We start from the raw sequence: 20,396 nt of genomic DNA, 5'->3' as shown, positions 1-20,396 counted from the left end.
TGGAGAAGGTCAGGGAGCTCAGTGCCACCTTCACTTTGCTCTTCACTGGTAAGACTGGCCTTCACCAACCCTACATCCCTGACACCCTGGTGAGGTCTGGAGCAAGGGAGACTTACTCTTGGTGGAGAATTGGGATGGGAAACATTTAAACAAGCTGGATGTGCGTTTAAACAAGCTGGATGCCCCAGGCTCTATGTGGAATTCTGGCTCCAGTCCTGGACTCCCAAGTCCAGCAGGGAGTCTCAGAGATGACTGATGGGTAAGGAGAGGCAGGGGGAGCCGAGAGAGGTCAGGCTGGAGAGCAGAAGGCTCAGGATCTCTCACCATTTGTGCAAACACCTGATGGGGGATGTGGAGAGGAGGGGGCCAGGCTCTGCTCTGGCTGCCCCATGACAGGGGCTGGAGTTTGCAGTGTCCAAAGGTCCTGGCAGCCTCAGCTGACCTATGCTGTCCTGGGATGTGTTTGTAGAATTCCAGGGAGCCCAGAGCAGATTCCCCCTTACAGAGGGGCTGCAATTCAGATGATTTTTGTTCAGCGCAGCCACTGCTGCTGGGTTGGGATCGAGAAGCTGGTGAGGTGCTGTACAATGTGCTAAATGCCCTCATAAAGAGTAATAATTGCCTTGATTGCACATTGTTCCCTGGCCGGCAGGAGCGTGGGACCCTGCGTGAGAGCTTTGCAGAGCTGCCAAATCGCTTCCTCTGAGCGGGAACGTCCCGGCAGCACGTGGGATCACAGCTGCATGGAACCGTCCCCGTGCTCCAGCCTGGCATTCTGGGAGCATCTCTGAGTGCCCAGGTTATATACATCAGCCATTCCCTCATTTTTAAGAAAAAGAGCTCTTTGATGTGTGTTTTGTCAGAGGGTTTTCCTGCCGCTGGCGGTGTCGGAGCCAAGCAGGCCGGCGGTTCCTGTGGCACGATTCCAAACCGCACGCGCAGGATCCGCTGCTGCCTTTGGCGAGGCACCCGCAGCTATAGGAGCGCAGTTGAATTCCAGCCAGTGCACAGACTTGGCCTGAGCTCTTCCCTGTCCTGAACAATTAGATTTCCCAAACAGCAGGTAGTCGTAGTCAGCTCTGAGAGAAAAAGGGATTTCTCTTTTTTTTAACAAAAAAAAAAAAAGGCGGCAGAACAATTTTTCCAGTGTAATCCTCTTGCTGCCTGACTGCCTGCCTCGAGGTTTGTCCTTCTCCCTCAGCCCCGAAGGGGAGGCAAAAGTGTCTGATCCTCCAAAATCTTGGTGTCTGCAGCTGGTGCATGCAGCTGAGCTCCCTGCAGCAGTGCCAGAGGACTCGCTGCCTAAAGGAACAAGGAGGGACTCTCCTGGAGTCTGTGTGTGTCCCAGAACTGCACGTTATATTTGAATGAGGAGTGAGTTGGGATCAGCTGCCCGGTGCAGCTGTGGGCTGGGCACACCGAGCCTTTCCAGGCTGTTGGCAGCTGTGGGAGCTGATGTGCAAACACAGGGAACTGCAAGTCATGCAGGATGAGCTGCTGTGTGTCAGAGGAAGAGGTCTCTGGGATGCTCAGGCAGCTGCAGTGCTGTGCCCTCTGTATCAGTCAGTCCTTCCCTTCCCAGATACAGCCCGTTTGCTCCGTGTGGATGCTGTTCCCTCCAGCCCTCCATGGGGCTGGAGGAGCTGCAGTACCCTCTCCATATGAATGCAAGGACTGGGATGAACGTGTGGGTGCATATTTTCCACATGTTCCAGCTGAATCTGCCTGCGGCTGCTCATTCTGGATGCAGGGTCTCTCAGAGGGTCCATACCTCGGGGTCATTCCCAGGAGAGCAGTGGGATGGCACACTCAGTACTGAAGGGTTGTGTTCCCACTCTGTAGCCTGTGAGATGCTCTGGATGACAGAAAATGAAGAGCTCACTCTGTCCTGGCTGAGACAGCAGCGGACACTCCCTGGGCAGTTTATCACAGTGCAGCAGGGGTTTGTTTTCTACAATTTTTTCCTTCGCCTTGTTCCTTCCCCTAACAATGCCCTCCCTCCCGCCTCCTGGGCCTTATTCCTCTTCTCTCCTTATTGACTGGATCAAGCAGCTCAGGTACAAGCCTGGCTGTAATCAGAATAAATGCTGTGCTGCAACCAGGGAGCATTTTACTTCCTCACTTTGGGTATTATCCTTTTGTTTTGCTTTTTTTCCTGGAGGGAAGGCACGAGCTCCGATTTCTGTAGGATCAACCTTTTTTACATTCTGACAAGTTAATCAGAAGTCAGGATACTAAATGAGCAATCAGCTGAAATGTGCTGAATCACTGTCACCTTTAGTCTGCATTCATGACAGCGTTTTCCTTTTTTAGCTTTGCCTTCCATTGAATCTGCAATTTCTCTCTCTGTTTGCCTTAAAAGATTCATTAGTCTGACTCAGGCAGAGACAGCCAGGGACCAGTGCTGCTCTCTGGGCTGGCAGGAAAGGCCCTGCTGGTTCTGTACTTCTATTCCTCTGAGGGGCTTTTCACCCTGGAATTGTTGTTACCTGCTGGAATTAAGCTAAATAAGAGTTTTCCTGCTGAAACTTCAAGGAAAAGCAAGTGGTAGTGGCTGCTGGTCTTTGCAGCACTGCTGGGAATGCACTGGCAAACAGCATCCGAGTCACTGGGAAATTGGGTTTCTTTAGTTGTCCTTTAGTTTTGGATGGGTTTGGTGCTTTTTTTCATTTGGAATACAGGAGAGCAGACAGCTGTTAAATCCACGCCGAGAAATCTGGCTTTTCATTCGAGGAGCTGCTCCTAATCAGCAGCCTCAAGCAGGAATTACAGTAATTATGTGGGAAGAAATGCAGTGGAGAGAATTCCATTTCAAGGCACCTTCCTTCATGGTGTGCACTCAGGTGCCTCTTGTGCAGGTGGAGCTGCTGAGAGGCCCCAGCCAGGGAATCGCTGCTTCCACCTTGGAGAGAGGTCTGGGAGGAGGGAGCCTTGAGCGATGGTTGGCAGGGAGATGCAGCAGGTGGAGTGAAGCTTCCAGGCCCTGGAGAGTTTCCCAGAGTGCCTGTTCAAGGCTGGGTGTCAGGCTCTAATGGATCTCTCTTTATGAGATGTTTATGGGATGCACTCTGTTTATTGCTGTACAACGTGAAGCCAGCAAGCTGCTCAGGAGAGCAGCACGTTGCAAATAAGCCCTGAAAAGAGGCTTAAACTGCTTGTACAGTGAAACCAGAGCAATCCACCATGCAGTGCACTTGGGGATGGATGAACTTAATACTATCAGCCAAACAGCAGTTTGCATGGTCTTGCCCCTCCCTCATGGCTTTGACACTCTCCTCACAGAATTTCCTACGCTGCCAGAACAACAAGACAAACTACAACCTGGTGTGTGAGACACTGCAGTTCCTGGACTGCATCTGTGGGAGCACAACTGGGGGCCTTGGACTTCTGGGTCTGTATATAAACGAGAAAAACGTGGCGCTGATCAACCAGACGCTGGAAAGTCTGACCGAGTACTGCCAGGGGCCCTGCCACGAGAACCAGGTAATGAATCCAGAGCTGTGAAATGCCTCCCCCTTCCTCCCTGGGCCCCAGCTCCGCCAGACCGCTGTTGTCTTATAACACTGCCCACTTTACTTGCCCTGCAAGTCTGAGGATTTTTTCCTTTATAAACTTCTCATAATCACCTTGTCTTTCTCAGGGAGGAAGAGGAGTTGAAAGACTCAAAGCAGTGGAAGTATTTCTGCTTTGCTAAGATTTGTTTCATTAGACTTGACAGGGAGAGTGGGGAATTCCTGTTCTTCATAGAATCCCAGAATGGGTTGGGTTGGAAGGGACCTTAAAGCCATGGGCAGGGACACCTTCCACTATCCCAGGCTGCTCCAAGCTCTGTCCAACCTGGCCTTGGACACTTCAGGGATGGGGCAGCCACAGCTGCTCTGGGCACCCTGTGCCAGTTTCTGCTTATTTTCTCCATTTCCTTATTACTTGAACCATAATATTCTCCTGAAAGACTGGAATGTGACTTTCCTGCCATTCTTGTCTCTGCAACAGAACGTGTGAGGCTGTGCATGCCAGGGAGAACTGTCAGTGTCCCTCTGCTCTCTAGATCAGGTGGAATAAAACCCTTTAGGTGTTTTAGGTGTGCAGCTCAATGAGCAGGGCTCTCTGGATTTTGAAGCCAGCAAGCTGCTGTTTTGTTTGTACATTTGAGTTACAGGCCACTCCAAAAGCAGGGCTGAAGGGTAGGCAGAAGGTTACGGAAATTCCCGTTCTTTGTGTAGACAGGACTGAAGTAGGTGTTGATTGGCACATTTATAGTAAAGAAAACTCTCCCTAATCTCAGTAAAACACTGTTCCTCCAGCCTGGACAGTTTGGCATGGAAATGCTTAATTTATCAGCTCTGGTTCTTCGTGCTTCCTGGGGCCGGGGACTCCAGTAGGACCATGGTTGAGGAGAGGAAAAGCTTGGAACAAAATGCCTTAATCTTTTGCTGTTGCACGGCCTGGAGCTCTCTGTGCAGTTATCCATCTCGGGCAGCCCACGAGGTGATGACAGAGGGGACTCTGCTGCTCTGGCGGGGTCACCAGCCCGGGCTGTGTTTGTAGTGCAGGCAATTAGTGAAGTCTGATGACTTTTCTTTGGACAGAACTGCATTGCTACTCACGAGTCCAACGGCATAGACATCATCACAGCATTAATTCTCAATGACATCAACCCTCTGGGAAAGAAGAGGATGGACCTTGTGTTGGAGCTGAAGGCAAGTGAATGTTCTGTGTGAGGCACGTTAACAGTGAGATGGAACATAATTTTATTGTTGGAATTATGTGGGTGTTTATTATATCCCAATATTCATAAGTGCCCAAAAATTATATCCATCAGTGAGCTGGAGGCAGTGCCCAAAGATTGTTTGTCACAGGTATTTAATCTTTCAAATGATGACATGGAGCCGCCAGTTCTCGGATGGAGGATGCAGGCAGTCAGAATACGCTGAAGAATCCTAAAACGATTTCCTGTAAAAAATTTAAAGCTGATGAAAACTGTTCTGTTGTTGCTGAGCTTTTACGTGGACAATGGAAGTGAAATTCCTCATGTTGCAGCTACTTTTCTAGTATTTCATTGGTGTTTTTTAATTGGTTGCTGTTAAATCATCAACAGTTCTTCAGGGCTGTTCATATCAATGCTGAAATAATTAGCCCTGGTGCTGGTTTCAAAACACAGGAGCAGGTTCCCCTCTAGCAATGGCAGTCCCAGAGCACCCTTGCTTCAGCCTGTGCTTGAGAAATATTTCTTTTCTGACTTACTGCCCTGACTGGCACTGCAGTGTCTCCTTGTTTTTCGTTGCCGACTCACACCATTATTATGGGTAATGTGGGTTTTTTATTATTGTAAATAAAAAATGCTTTTAGACTCGATTAGCATTATACTTCAAAATTAAATACTTTTATTGGGTTTTATTGTCAGGCATGATGGATTTTAATCTTAATTGTTTGTATTAATGTAGTCTGGTGCCTTGTGGTAGTTTCCCATTTCCTCCCTGTGTTCCTTGGCGTGAGCAGACTGCAGAGTGATTTCAGTTAAGAGCAGCAAAGCACATCTGTGTCTTCAGCCCTGGCTGTCCCTTGATTTAATCAGCAGCATCTTCAGCAGAGCTGAGCTGCACCATTTGGGAGCTCAGAGCTTGTGGTGATGCTGCAGTGTCTTTAAACCAAAACAAAATAACACAAGCATGAAACAGCAGCATTTTCAGAAATCCAGACCTTGGCTGGGGTTAATTTAATGTCATTCGTTAAGTAGGATTTGGGGAATAAACTGCTAAAAAATCCTTTTAAGTTGTATAGGTCAGTAATTAGAGGAGGGGGGGGGCTTGGTGAGGTGAGGCTGTGGGAGCCCTGAGCTGGCTGGCACAGTCTGCCCGTGGTGGCTGCTGGCTGGGGGACCCAGGTCCCTGAAGCCCTCCTGGCAGCAGAATGCTGCCACTCAAGCTGGGTTGTTTGGCTCCTGGCAGTGATTCCGTTGCTTTTCCCTCCCCTCAGAACAATGCTTCCAAGTTGCTCTTGGCCATCATGGAGAGCAGGCATGACAGTGAGAACGCTGAGAGGATCCTCTACAACATGAGGCCCAAGGAGCTGGTGAGTCCTGGGATCACTCCCGAGCTCCTGACTCTGTTCATTTGTACAGGAGACAGAGAAATGAAAATTCCTCGAGCCCCAAGAGCTGTCCAGGAAACCATAGCAGGGTTTTGGGGCTGGTTAGTGTATGGACCGGTGAAAACACAGGCTGGAGATCCAAAGTACCACTGACCTGTCCCGGTGCTCGGGGCTGCGTTGGAGCCAGGGTCAGAACGTGATGCGGGTGCAGAGAGGGTGGCCTGGAATATGTTACCTTCAGGGGAACGTGAGGTTCAGTTTCTTGTGCCAGTGAGCTGGGCTGAAGCTGAGTTCAGACCTCCTGTTTATTCTGGATGCTGAGAAACCCACTGACCTTCCTTTAAATGTCCCTGCTCTGCTCCCATTCCCTTCCGTAGGAGTGCCGAGGGTGTGCTGCCCTCAGCAGCTCCCACCCTTTGCCTGAGCCTCCTCTCCTTGCCTCTGCCTCCTTCTCCAGGTGGAAGTGATCAAGAAGGCTTATCTGCAGGGAGAAGTGGAGTTTGAGGATGGAGAGAACGGGGAAGATGTCGCAGCATCTCCGAGGAACGTGGGACACAACATTTATATCCTGGCTCATCAGGTAGAGTTTCACCACAAGTCACAAACTGGGGAAAGCCAGAGTTTTCCCTGTTTTCATGGTTCATCTCTGAGAGAAACTCACTGCACATTCTCTTGTCATCAGAGCAAATCCAAATCTTAATCAGAAACAAAAATAGTACAATACAAGAAAATCTGGGAATTTTCTTTTATAGTGGGAAGCAGGCAGGCTCTGGACAGAGTTCCTGAGGACACGTGGCTCAATTCTTGGCAGCACCGAGCAGCAGTGTATTGTTTTTCAGCTGTATCAAAGGTTACTTTACGCTCCCAAAGAAATGCTACTCACAGATCAATTAAAGTGTAATCAGAAATCTCGGTCCTTGCCACATTGTCTCTCTGCTGGAGCCAGGCAGGGCCATTGTACTGATACAATGTGTGTTTGAAAGGTAAAAAACTAAAGGGGACAAAAACATACCTAAATGTACTTAATGTATTGATGCTGCATCTCTCCGTGCATTAGAGACTTCCTGTTCCTCCAGCATCTGAGCAGACAGACCCTCACTGTGCTGCAGGATGAATTTGGAGCACCCAGCAGCATTTTTGGAGCAGTGCTCTGTGCATCTGCTGCTCAGCTGGTGCAGATTTTCTCTTTGTCCCTGCCTGGATCCTTGGTGATGAGCACACCTTTGGGTTAGGGTGGTGTAGAAGGACAGACCAAATGTGAACGTTCAGAAAGATTCCAGGCAAAGGGTGGGAGAGGATGGGGAAAAGAGGAGTACAACACTGGCATTAAAGAAATACATATTTGAATCATTCTGACTTGCTCCCAAAATAGAGCTGCAGGGTGTCTGGTTGGAACAGAACAAGCCTTCTGTCAACTTTGCCCTTTCCTAGCAGCTGACTGCGTACTATTTCTTTTTTTATGCCAAAAATCAGAAATTTAATATCACAGAGAGACATCTGGTGTCTCCCACTCCCTGTGCATTCCTTTATTTTAGTTGGCTCGCCACAACAAAGAGCTGCAGAACATGCTGAAGCCGGGGGGTCAGATCGAGGGGGACGAGGCGCTGGAGTTCTACGCCAAGCACACGGCCCAGATCGAGGTACCGGGAGCCTGCAGGGGCTGAGCCTCCCAGGAGAGAGCCAGGGAGTGCAGCCCCAGTGCATTATTGACGGCGCTGTCGTGGCTCTGCCTGCCTGTGTGTGGACTGTTGTCTCTGATACAGAACATAAATAGAGAGTTATTTATTTAATTCCCTGGCAGTGGTGGGGGGAGCTATTCCTGAGCTGTCATGTGTGGGCTCGGGGATGGAGCTGAGCAGAGCTCTCTTGGCAGGAGGAAGTGTGGCTTCGCTTCTGTTACATTTTGGCCGGTGCTATTGCTGAATCCAGAAAGTTTGTGATAGCTTTTGCCACTCTTTCTGGATTCAAATGACAGTTTGGCCTCATGTGCCATCTAAGAGCTTTATAAAAGTAAAATGTTCACAAATACGGAGATTTCCCAGAGAAGCTGTGGCTGCCCCAGGATCCCTGGCAATGTCCCAGGCCAGGCTGGACAGGGCTTGGAGTAGCCTGGGACAGTGGGAGGTGTCCCTGCCCATGGCAGGGGGTGGCACTGGATGGGCTTTAAGGTCCTTTCCAACCCAAACCAGTCCATGGTTCTGTGACTTCCCAAAACTCTGTAATCAGCAATACAGAATTAACTGTTACTCCTTGTACTTGCCCATGGCTCAAATTTGCCAGCATTCTTGAACTGGGCCACCACATTGCTCTGAAATCCATCCCAGCTCTGGTGCAGGATTCACTGGGCCCCTTGGATATCCCAGCTAAGACCAGTACTGCCAGAATAAGACCACAGCATAGAAATTACAATTTTGGAGCTAAATGTAGACCTGCTTTGAAGGGTAAATTAAATGAAATCTGTGTCGAGCTGCTGTTCTTTGGAAATGCGTCTGCATGTAGCTGGTTTTAAAGGGAGAGCAAAACAGGTAGAAAACCAAGCAATAAAAGCATTTAAACACTGGGAAGGGCTCACGAGGCTGCTGTGCAGATTGTCAGGTCGGACCGCACCATGGAGCAGATCGTGTTCCCCGTGCCCAGCATCTGCGAGTTCCTCACCAAGGAGTCCAAGCTGCGCATCTACTACACCACGGAGAGGGATGAGCAGGGCAGCAAGATCAACGACTTCTTCCTCAAGTCAGAAGACCTCTTCAATGAGATGAACTGGCAGAAGAAGCTGCGAGGTAGGTCGGTGCTGCTCCGCGTGGGGCAGAACGCTGAGGTCGGGATTTTGGGATTTGAAACGTTGGCTGGGCAGCAGATGGTTCCCCAGTGGGGCAGAAACCTCGATCATTGTTCGCAAGAGCTGCTCTGTGCACGATGGCAGGATGCTGGGATAAAGGCAGGCTGGATGCTGGAGCAGGAGGGACCCTCTGGAGGGGATCCAGGGCACAGCGGAACGGAGCAGCACAGGTCGTCCCTTTTGAGATCCAGCAGGAAGGAACAACTGTGTGGAAGAGTAGCTGAAATGGGAAGGAGGCAGGGAGAGGACCCAGCTGAAGAGAGCAGTGGCCTGTGCCAGAGGCAGGGAGGAGTAAGGCTGGGGAATGCAGCAAGGTTGGACTTGGTGATTGTAAAGGTCTTTCCCAGCCTTGATGATTCTGTGGACTTAGGGCATCTCTAGGAATGGAGATGTTTAAGAACAAGTTAAAGATCGATTTCTCAGTAGTGGTAAAGTAGAATTCATCCTTTTTTGGCAAGTAGACTGGCTGACAGGTTGATAAGTCCCTTCCATCCCTATGATGCTAAAATATCTGAAAGCAGGTGTTTTCAAGCACTGATTTTCCCTGAGGTTCCTGCTGGCAGCTGGGAAATCCCTTACAATGATATTCTGATTCACACAGTGCCACCACGTCCCCCCATAAACCTTCTAGCTCATTTGATTCATATTTTTGTTCTTGTTTTGCTGAAGGCTAAATGCTGCAGCTGAGGCTCAGTGGGCAGTGCTGAGACTGACCAGCAGTGACCTTGTGAAATGTGAGACAGGGCAGGTCCTTCCTGCTCAAGTCAGCCCCTGCCATCTGCTACCACTGCTGCTCCCCTTCCCTGCATCAGCTCCACTTCAGTGTTTAGTGCAAGAGCAGGACTGGTCTGGAACCCTCTCTTGGAGCAGATGTGGGACCGCTTCCAAAAATCTGAGAGCTCTGCAAGAAATCTGGGACTATGACATCCTAAACAAATTGCAACTTCAACAGCATCCATATATTGTTAAATTTTGTTGCTTGAGTCACTTTGTCTTTGAGGCTGTCTCCAAGCAAGCTGTGAAGGCATTCATCATTAACAATAGACCACAAATTAGCCAAGATCCACCTGCAGAAGTGGAGAATATTTCCCTTTTTTTTCTTTAAAAAATGGGGATCATTTATTCTGTCTCTAATATTCAGGTCTTGTCTGGCCTCTGAGTGACTTTTTATGTTCATACAATTGTTTCTCACATCTTCAGTAAAGTTTGTGTTGGAGCTGTGACCTCTGGCATTTCTGTGTGTGCTCATGTGATGCCACTTAGAGTTTATTCAACCTTCAAAAAGACTTCTGAAATAAAGACCCACGTACTTCTCCCTTCAGCTCATGGTGCTGGCCCATAATCTGAGCACCAGAAGTCTCTTAATGGTTAATTAAGAATGGAAATGAGCTGCCAAAGCCAGGCAGAAGCCCTACACAGGCAGAGAGTCAGTGTCCATCCCCAAAGGAAGGTGTGAAGTTAAACCTGGGCCTTTATAATCACCCTTCCTGTAACAATTTCATCGAAATCAATTCAACCTGCTTACAAATTTTTCCAGTTAAGAGGAAATTGAGAAGATTGAGACATTGTGGAATTCTTTACCCCTTTCTTTGCTAGGGGTGTTGGAGGAGGGGATTTGCTGGAGAGACATGGTGGCTATTGCAAAGCTCAGAACTGCTGCATGTAATAAATTACCCTTCAGCCCCAAAGTCTGCATTTTCAGCTTGTTCCTAAATTTTACTGAGAGCTTTTTCATTGCTCTCTGGTATCTAAACATGCTGCCTCTTTTCACTAGGGCAAAACAGTTCTTTCCCTTCTTTGAGACCATTTTTAATGAATTTTTTCCCTACTCTAGATTTCAGGAGGACACAATCTGCTGTGCAGTAAGCCTGCAGGAGCTAAAATCAGGGGGATTTAGCCTGGATGCAGAGGGAATTACTGCAAGGCAGCTTCTTGGCTTCCTTTTTGACTTAGGGTTCACAACCACTTCAGCAAAGGAATCTTTCTGCTTTCTGCTTCTTGGTTCTGGCTGCAGGGATTATTAAAATTAGGAGTCTTTTTGAGAAGTATTTCTGTGTAACATTAAGGATTTAAATGTGCTGTTGGACTGTGCATTGAGCTCAGTGCAGATGTGCTGAGTCCTTTGCCCCCGGGGTGGAGGGAAGGCCGGGGAGCTTCACCCCCTGGTTTATTCTGGGGCTGTTTTGGGCTGTTCTCAGCAGACATAGAGTTTGCAGGTGGCAGTGTCTGGTGCAGGTGAGCTGCTGGCAGCAGCAGAACACAGAGGGATGGGGCTGGAGCTCACTGCTCATCTTCCTCCTCCAAATTGTTCTTGGTGTGACTCCGAGTACAAAGTCTATTATTAGGGGAAGCCTCAAGTGCCTGATCTCTGCAGTTTCTCAGCTTGTTCTCTTGCTGCTGCTAAACCATATATGAACCAGGGATCCTTGGCCTTAAAACACCGCCTAGGAAACCTGAAGTGCCCCCAAGATGAAGGATAATGAAATAAACTTCAGGATAAGCCATGAGTATTGTTACTTTTGATGCTGTGCTTTTGGGCAAACTGAAACTAAACTTGTTTTGGTGGTGGTATCGTTTTTTATAGAGACCTCTTATTTTTACTAAACCTTCCATTGAAAAGAATTTTTTTTCTCTTTTGCAGCTCAGCCTTTCCTGTACTGGTGTGCTCGGAACATGTCCTTCTGGAGCAGCATCTCCTTCAACCTGGCTGTCCTCATGAACCTGCTCGTGGCATTTTTCTACCCGTTCAAAGGAATTCGAGGAGGTACTGATACTTAACCCACAAAAATATGTGAACAAAGAAGGTGTAATGAGCCAAATTCTGCCCTCCCCACTAGTATCTGTGCACTGCTGTTTACATCAGTGAGGGCAGGAGAACTGAATTTGGCTTTTTGAATTGCCTTGTTTTAAATTGTGCTGTTCTCTTACTCTTTCTTGAGGCATTTTTAAGGAAAATGTGGAGCCATGCTTTTTCCTAGGGAAAAAAATTACCCAAGGCAAACATCCACCTTTAATTACTTGACTGCTCTACTTCAGAGTTCTGTAATTAAGGATTGAACTAAAAACAGGCGAAATGTTGAATGTGTTGTGTTCCTTGAGCTTGCGGTTTATTAATTTTCCACACAGTTTTCCCGCTGCTCCAGGAGGCCTCTGAGTGCTGGGGGTGGGTGGGTGACATTATCCTGCCTTGGCAGGGGGGAAGTGACCAGTAGGAAAGCGTGGAGAATAAGGGAGAAGAGCCCATTCCCAGGATTGCCTGCCCCAGGAATGTGGGGAGCAGAGGATTCCCAGGGTGCCAGCCCTGCCCCCTGGCTCTCAGCAGGGCTTGCCAGCATTCCTGGCACAAATTCTGGAATAACACAGTGGGATTGCACAGCCTCCCTGTGACAGGTCCATGGATGCTCCTCTGACCCCACCCGGGGCTGTGGGACACTGGTGGCTCCCAGAGCCAGCTCAGTGAGCACTGAGCAGATGCAGCTGCTTGTCCCTGGATCCAGCCTCTCCCCAGAGCTGCACCCTGGGGCAGGGCAGGGCTGGAATCCTGTCAGCAGCAATTGGGAAACCTGCAGGGATATTCTCGGGAATGTCACGTGCATCACTGACAGAGTGCTGTGAAGGGAGTGTCTAGGTAGGAGCTTTTTCCTTGTGTCTAGGGGGTTTGCATCCTGAAAAAGCCTCTCAGAGGGATATTTAAGACCAAAATCCAGTGTTCTGAGAGGGGGAAGAGAACTTGTGCCATCAGGACCACCAGGCTGTGGCTGCAGCTGCTGTTCCTCTGTGTCACACCCAGTGTCAGCAGGGTGGGGACAACCCAGATCCTGGCTGGAAGGTTCCAACAAGCCCAAAGAGCTACTGAGTTTCTGTCTCTGGTTGCAAAGATCCCAAGTTAAAAGCTCTGTATTTATGGCTGCCAGGAAAGCTGCTGGTTAAATGAGTTCGCTGAGATTACAAACTGCAAGACTGGGGGGGGATTGTTTGGCATTTTGAAGATGCCCTACCTTACATATTCAAAATTCTTTATTTATCAGGTAACATTTTGATACAACCTCTTCTTCTCCTAGTTTGAATCCAGAAAGTAAAATAAATAAATACATGTGTATCTTATATTTAGCTTAAGAAAAAAAAAGACTCTTCCAAACAGACTGTTTGGGGGAAGTTGTCAGTGTCTTGAATTGCTCAGACACGGTGAACTGAGCAGCTGATGAGCATCTGACAGTAGCAGAAGCTGTAAAACTTCTGACTTGAGGAGCAGAAACAAAACTGGATGCCTGGAATTCAGTACTGGAACGGTGAGAATTCCAGAGACAGGGAGAACTTCCTGCACATTCCTCCTGCCTGTGGTTGTGTAGGCACTCCCAGCAAGGCTTTGGGGTCAGGTTGGGTGCAGAATTGATGAGTGACCAACCCTCGGCTCCATGTGCCAGGACAAGGACACTGCTCCCAGCCCCTCTCCGTCCCTAGGAAGGAGAGGGGAGCCTGTGCCCCAAGCCCTGCTCTGCCCTGTAGGTGCCACAGCTGAGTCCTCTGAGGTCCTGGCATTGCCCTCCCCGTGCTGCTGGGCAGCCTGGGCTTGTGGGCCAGGCCCAGGTGGGTGTTCAGGGAACACCTGGGGGCTTCAGTAACTCCAGGTGTTTCTCTGGGCCTGCTGGGAGCTGCTGCAACTCCTGAAAGCAAATATATTCCCAATAAATCTTATTTAGCTTTTAGATAAGTCATTCCTAAATAAGCTGCTGCACATTTCCTGTGTCCCCTCTCCGTGCTGTTGCTTGTTCCCACTCGGTGACTCCATTCCCAGCTCTGCACCTTGTGCTGTGACAGCTCCGGTGGCAGCGCTGCTCCAGGAGCCCGAACTCCCCCCAGGCAGCCAAAACAGCTGTTCAACTTTACGCTTATTAACTTTTAATTTCCATCCATCCTCTGCTGTCTTTGTTAATCTGCAGTGATTTGGAACAAGATTAAATGGCTGCTCGTGGTAGTCAGATGAGAGTAATGTTTCCTAAGCTGCTTGAATTTGGGAGCAGGAGGAAAAAGCCGTGAGTGAGAATCTTGCCAGTCAGACACAAGTTCTGTGAGAATGTGCTTGCAGAAGGGCTGCAGAGTGCTCTGAAATTTGGGGGATCTTGCCTTTTTGGCTGTTGAGGAACCAGTTGCTTGAAGGCAAAATTTTTTTATGTCAGCTTTCAGAAAGAGCATTCTCATATTCTGCATAAACCCAGGGTAAATGGTGTTTTGGGCTGAATCTTTTCTATGGCTCTTTCAGGGAAGTGTATTTTTAGCTACATGGGCTCGGTGTTATGTAAGCAGCCAGTCTCATGGGACAGTCTAATTAGACCCAGAAGTAGAAGAGATGACAAAAACAGGTACGAGGGTCTGACCAAAAGCACCTCAGGAGGCTCTGCCGTGGCTCTGGGCGTGGGGAGTGTCCTCCCCTGCCCAAGCCCTGCCTCTGCACAGCACGGGTGCAAAGGGCCCTCAGCACTCAGGTGTACAAGCAGTGGACTCAAAAATGAAGATCCTGTAGTACTTACCATTTGCATAATGATTTAGTAACAAGTTTGTAATGAGAACCTGCTGAAGGCTTTGGGCTCAGATGTTGCACTTGCTGCTGTGAAATCAGGGATGGCTGAACGTGGGGCTGGGCGATGTCCACCAAAGGTAGAACAAATGGCAGTGCTTTGGTCAGTTGGGTTATGCAGGAATGGGTTTGTCTTCCCTCTGCCCAGGCACGCTGGAGCCCCACTTGTCTGGCCTGCTGTGGACAGCCATGCTCATCTCCCTGGCCATCGTCATCGCCCTCCCCAAGCCCCATGGCATCCGGGCCCTGATCGCCTCCACGATCCTGCGGCTCATCTTCTCCATTGGTTTACAGCCCACCTTGTTCCTTCTGGGAGCATTCAACGTAAGAACCGAGTGGGCTTTTCTGACATTCTCCTGCCTCTTATGTAAGGGTTCCTTACCTGCACGTGAAGATGGGCAAAAATAGCTTGGGACATCGTGGTGGAACTGTGGGAGGAGCAATTCCCTCCTTGGGCTCTTCCTAGCACAAGTGCTCTGTGTTGTTCATTTAATCCTGGTTCCCCAGGCTGCAGACAGAGCTCTGAGGTTTTGCTCCAGGTAGGAACAGCTCCCACCCCAGAGCAACACGGGGAGGAGCCTCTCTGACCTGAAGCACGTGGTTATTCACCCAAACTGCCTCAGTATTTATGGGGTTGTGTGAGACTCGCTGAATGATGCACTGTGAGTCTGATGGGGAACAGCTGAGGGAGCTGGAAAGGGGCTCAGCCTGGAGCAAAGGAGGCTCAGGGGGGACCTTGTGGCTCTGCACAAGTCCCTGACAGGAGGGGGCAGCCAGGGGGGTCGGGCTTTGCTCCCAGGGAACAGGGACAGGAGGAGAGGGAACGGCCTCAGGCTGGGCCAGGGGAGGGGCAGGGTGGGCATCAGCAGGAATTTCTCCATGGAAAGGGTGCTCAGGCCTTGGCAGGGATTGCCCAGCAAGGTGCCAAGTTATCTCCAGCTTGAAAAAACAGCCTGTTTACCCTGAAAACCTACCTGTTGTAACTATGAGTGATCTTTCCTTAGGTTTGTAATAAAATCATTTTCCTGATGAGTTTTGTGGGTAACTGCGGGACCTTCACGCGAGGATACAAGGCCACGATCATGGATGTGGAGTTCCTCTACCACCTGCTGTACCTGCTGATCTGTGCCCTGGGGCTCTTCGTGCACGAGTTCTTTTACAGCCTCTTGGTGGGTGTTTGCTTGGCCCTCAGAACATTTCCTGGTCTGTTTGTGAAGCTCCATCTTGGGCACATGCAGGAAAATTTCTGCTTTTCTGCTGGGAAACTGTTGAACAGACACTGGGAAGAGCCTTAGCCTGGAGATTTTCCTTAGGAGAGGTTACTGTGGGAGACAACAGGACTCCTGCCACATCCCTTCTTCTGATGTGTAACTTCTTACTCAGGGGGAGGACATGTGGGTTTTAAACCAAAAGAGGAGGGATTTAGATTAGATGTGAGGAAGGAATTGTTCCCTGTGAGGGTGGGCAGGCCCTGGCACAGGGTGCCCAGAGCAGCTGGGGCTGCCCCTGGATCCCTGGCAGTGTCCCGGGCCAGGCTGGACAGGGCTTGGAGCAGCCTGGGACAGTGGGAGGTGTCCCTGCCCATGGAGTAGAATGAGATGGGCTTTGATGCTTTGCTGTGTTATTACCAATAGCTGTCACTGTGTCCGTGCTTTCTGAGCAGCTGGATAACTCTGGAGTGTCTCCATAGCTGTATCCAGGCTCCAGCCCTCACGGGATGGACACGGATCCTGGCACAAGTGTTCCTTCTGTCTGGGGTGGGATTCACCTTGCACAGCACAGTGCTTCTAAGAATAACACTGAAGGAGTGGATTTAGTGTTGGTGGAGAAAACGTGTCAGTGTTGAAGCAATCCTGAAATCCCATTCAGAACAGGCTATTTTTGTCCCTTTGGTTGATGTTTGCCACATCCTCTGGTACCTGAGCTGGTTTTTGTCTGTGTTCATGGAGGTCCAGTTTAACAGACACCTGTCTTGTCATCCACCAGCATAGCCACAACCTGCCCGGCCTCTGCTGTGAGTTGTCCCAGACCCAGTGAAAAATGAAGGAAACATCAGCAGAGAAATCTAAACACAGAGTTGGGAAAAAATATTGCTTCTTTAATTATATGCTCAGTAAATTAAGATTTAAAGGAAATAACAAATTGCAGTTTGCAGTGAGCTGTTTGGAGGCTGTGAGGGGGTAGATAATGCTGTAAAAACCAGATAGCAGTCTGTGCTGGCAGCTTGGTGTGCGTCTAGCACTGAGGCAGGAACACCTGCCCGCAGCGGGCACGGGCTGCTGGCCAAGCTGCTGCAGAGGAGGGCACAGCTGCCTCAGTTCCTGCTGTTCCAAATATGTGGCACAGGACACGATGCCACCAGTGGTGCTCCATGTGCTGTTGTTGGCTGTCCCCAGCTCTTTGACCTGGTGTACCGGGAGGAGACTCTGCTCAACGTCATCAAGAGCGTCACCCGCAACGGGCGCTCCATCATCCTCACTGCCGTGCTGGCCCTCATCCTGGTCTACCTGTTCTCCATCGTGGGCTACCTCTTCTTCAAGGATGACTTCATCCTGGAAGTGGACAAGCTCCCAAATGAAACCCTTCTGCCAGGTCAGTACCCGCGGCTCGTTCCCATGGGTTGTGTTGGGGAAATATCGGGCTCTTGTTCCCCAGGCATTGACAGGACAAGGGGAGAGGGCTCCAGCTGTGTCAGGAGTGGCCAGGTTGGACATCAAGAGGAATTTCTCCATGGAAAAAGGGTGCTCAGGCCTTGGCAGGGGCTGCCCAGGGAGGTTTGGAGTGCCCATCCCTGGAGGTGCCCAAGGAAGGGCTGGACGTGGCACTCAGAGCTCTGGGCTGGGGACAAGGTGGGGTCGGGCACTCAGTGAAGAATCTTGGAGGTGTTTTCCAGCTTCAGTGAATCTGTGATTCTGTGAAATAGAAATGCTTTTGTGGTTGACTTTAAAACCATGGAATGTGTAAATCAGAAAGTGCTGTGCCCTTCTAAACTCTAGGGTAAGATACTGCTCTAAATGCCTTGTAATGCACACTGACCATGATGGGGAACCTTTATACCTGAGCAGTCACCTTGCAAGGTGTTAAAGCATCCCTTGATGCAGCATTTTCTGGTTTCAGATCACACAGAGCCAGGTGAGACCATGACTGGCGAGTTCCTCTACTCAGAAGTGTGCAAGGCAGGGAGCAGTGAGAACTGCTCCTCCATCATTCCCTCCGACCGTAAGTATCACTCTGGAATTCCAAACTCACACCCTGAGTTTTCACCCTTTTTCTAGCTAAGCACCTTCAATTAAAATAATTTCTTTTTAAAATCCTATGCAATAAAATTGGGAACAAAGCTATCATGAGATTAACTTGAAATAGGATTAATTTAGGCTAACAGCATAAGTAATGTTTGTTCCATGAAGTGACTAAAGCAGAGAAACTTAGAACTAAACCAGACTTGATAAAACACTGCCATACTCTTCAATTTTCTGTATCAATTGGAGAAGGAAGGGATGCAGTTTGCCTCTTTGCAAAGTTTATTATTTTAAAACATTAGGCTATTAAATGTGATCTCAGAGGATAATGCCCAGTGAAATACGGTTTATTGGCAGCATTGTTCTATCTCAAACTAAGGAAACTGTTTTAATATCATGGCAGGAAGTACTCAATGGATTAAGTAGACAAGGGTAGGTTTGGGGGGTTTGGAGATCAAGAAAGTGAGATATTACCTGGGTATTGAAATATTTCCATTTTATTTCCTAGAAAATGTAATTTCCTTGTGGGAGATTTACGGTGCTGGCTGGGAGGGGCAGACAGAACATCCCAGCTTCTCTGGGAAGGGGAGCTCTTGCATGGCCATCAAAGGTCAGTGATGGCCACCAGCCCCTGCTCACAGGAGGAGAGAGGGTTCTGCTTTGCTCAGGAATCCTCTATGAGAAACTGAAATTCAGCCTTGAATACAGGAAAAGCTGCTTTTTTCAGCTCCTTCCCTCTGGCTGCAGGAAGGAAAACTCAGGGATGTTTTTGTATCACAAATAATCAACATAGTCCCGGGGTCTTGTGTGCTCAGGGATGTTCATGATGCCCCACATTTGGCCACTGCTCTTGGGGTTTGGTTATTTCAGGGTTGCACAGGGATTGGGGCCTTTCCAGGGCTGGCTGTGGGAAGGTGGGATCTGCTCATGAGCATTTCTGTGATGAAATGAAAGTCGTGAGATTTTTGATGGGTACAGGGGGAGTGTATCAGGTTAGGGAATGAATTCTAGCAGCTCTGCAAGTGAAACAGTGAAGTTGGAGCCTTGAGCCAAGTGAAGAGAAGGTCAAAAAAGTGTGTTGCTTTTCTAGCAAAATGCTGTTTCCACAAGCAGTGATATTTTAGCCATTTGAAAGCTCTGAGTGGAAGTTGCCATTTTGAGTGCAGCCCAAAGGCTGTGCAATCTGTCAGGCACCAGGGGAGAGTGGAAGAGGCAACACTTTGTCCTCTGAGCTGTCAAAAAGCTCGGATTCTGTATAAACAGGCATCTGGTGATCTGAGCTGTGCATGCAGGCAGGGATGGAAAGAGATTTCACCGAGTCACAGGCAGCAGTTCAGGCACAAAAGAAAACTGGCGGTGGGGAGAGGAGGGCAGGGAGGAGATCTGCTCCCAGGGTGGCTCTGGAGAGGGTCCAGGGGAGGCCATGGAGGGGTCTGGAGCATCTCCCTTATGGGCAGAGACTGTTGAGGGCCTGTTTAGTCCAGGGAAGACTGAGAGGGGATCCCGTCAATCCATACAATATCCCCCAGGGGTGTCAGAGAATGGTTCCAGACCCTTTCCAGTGGTGCCCAGTGACAGGACAAGGAGCAATAGCCATAAACTAGATCAGGTTTTGCCTCAGCATGAAGAAGAGCTTCTTTCCGTGGTGGGGCAGAGCCCTGGAGCAGCTGCCCAGGGAATCATGGAGTTTCCATGGAGACATCCCAAACCCACCTGGATGTGCTCCTGTGTCACCTGCTCCAGCTGACCCTGCCAGGGCAGGGGTTGGGTGGATGATCTGCAGAGGTCCCTCCAGCCCACACTGTTCTGTGATTATTTGGGGAATGAACCTACAGGGATTTGCAACACAGGCTGGCAGTCTGAGGGGGGAGAGAGCATAACCAGCAAAGAATGGAGAGGAGGATTTAGAGCTAATCTTGGCTGTGAAACGTGTCTTTGCTTGCTGTGTTCCCAGAGCTGATCACTGAGGAGATGGAGGAAGAGAACAAGGAGCATACGTGCGAGACGCTGCTGATGTGCATTGTTACTGTACTGAGTCACGGGCTCAGGAGCGGGGGTGGAGTAGGTGATGTGCTCAGGAAACCTTCCAAAGAGGTAAATTACCACTGACTGGGGGTGGAGGAGTGATACCGAGTAGGGCTGGGATCTGCTCTGCTGAGGAGAGTGTGTGTGCACTGCTCCAAACACGGGGAGGCATCGCGCTGTTCCTGGGGTTCTGTAGTCACATCTCTGGGGGTCACACTAAACACCAGCCACTTCTACAGCCTTCTACCCAGGCTTTTGTAGCTTGTGGGCTGTCCAGAGTAGGGCCCAGAAGCCAACAGCCTGTGTGCTGGGAGCTGAGGAGCTGAAGGAAGGAGATGAGTACGAACTAGTGAGGGAGGAATGTGAGGTGGCAGAGGAAAACGCTGTGGTAGCTGGTGGATGCCAGTGGCAAGAGTTTTTGTGGGAGCATCCCTAAGGAGAGGTAACGTGTCAAATGGAAGGGATGAGAGGACATGGACTAGGCTGGGTTAGTGGGAGTGTGGGGGAGGAAGGATGGATGTGGTTTGGAGCCATCAGCAGAGTGAGGACGAGGCTAAGCAGCAGGAATTTTCCATAGCACCCCTCTGGCTCCCCCTCTGACTGCTGTTGAAGGTGTTTGTGTCCATCA

At 49.5% G+C, this 20,396-nt stretch overlaps 1 protein-coding gene across 11 annotated transcripts in view; it reads left to right on the top strand.

Annotated features, from left to right (window-relative positions):
- Window positions 1-20,396, top strand: part of ITPR1 (inositol 1,4,5-trisphosphate receptor type 1) — a 161,208-nt gene that overhangs the window by 120,532 nt on the left and 20,280 nt on the right. For all 11 annotated transcript variants that reach the window (XM_048315664.1, XM_048315670.1, XM_048315665.1 and 8 more), the window contains 12 exons: window positions 3,283-3,483; window positions 4,590-4,700; window positions 5,977-6,072; window positions 6,548-6,670; window positions 7,626-7,730; window positions 8,678-8,870; window positions 11,571-11,693; window positions 14,653-14,828; window positions 15,509-15,673; window positions 16,901-17,096; window positions 17,622-17,723; window positions 19,698-19,837. In XM_048315664.1, coding sequence (XP_048171621.1) covers window positions 3,283-3,483; window positions 4,590-4,700; window positions 5,977-6,072; window positions 6,548-6,670; window positions 7,626-7,730; window positions 8,678-8,870; window positions 11,571-11,693; window positions 14,653-14,828; window positions 15,509-15,673; window positions 16,901-17,096; window positions 17,622-17,723; window positions 19,698-19,837 — 1,731 coding nt within the window. The remainder of the gene's footprint in view (window positions 1-3,282; window positions 3,484-4,589; window positions 4,701-5,976; window positions 6,073-6,547; window positions 6,671-7,625; window positions 7,731-8,677; window positions 8,871-11,570; window positions 11,694-14,652; window positions 14,829-15,508; window positions 15,674-16,900; window positions 17,097-17,621; window positions 17,724-19,697; window positions 19,838-20,396) is intronic.

The sequence above is a fragment of the Corvus hawaiiensis genome, chromosome 11 (assembly GCF_020740725.1).
Source record: "Corvus hawaiiensis isolate bCorHaw1 chromosome 11, bCorHaw1.pri.cur, whole genome shotgun sequence".
Lineage (NCBI taxonomy): Eukaryota > Metazoa > Chordata > Aves > Passeriformes > Corvidae > Corvus > Corvus hawaiiensis.
This window is presented reverse-complemented; position numbering and strand designations above follow the sequence as displayed.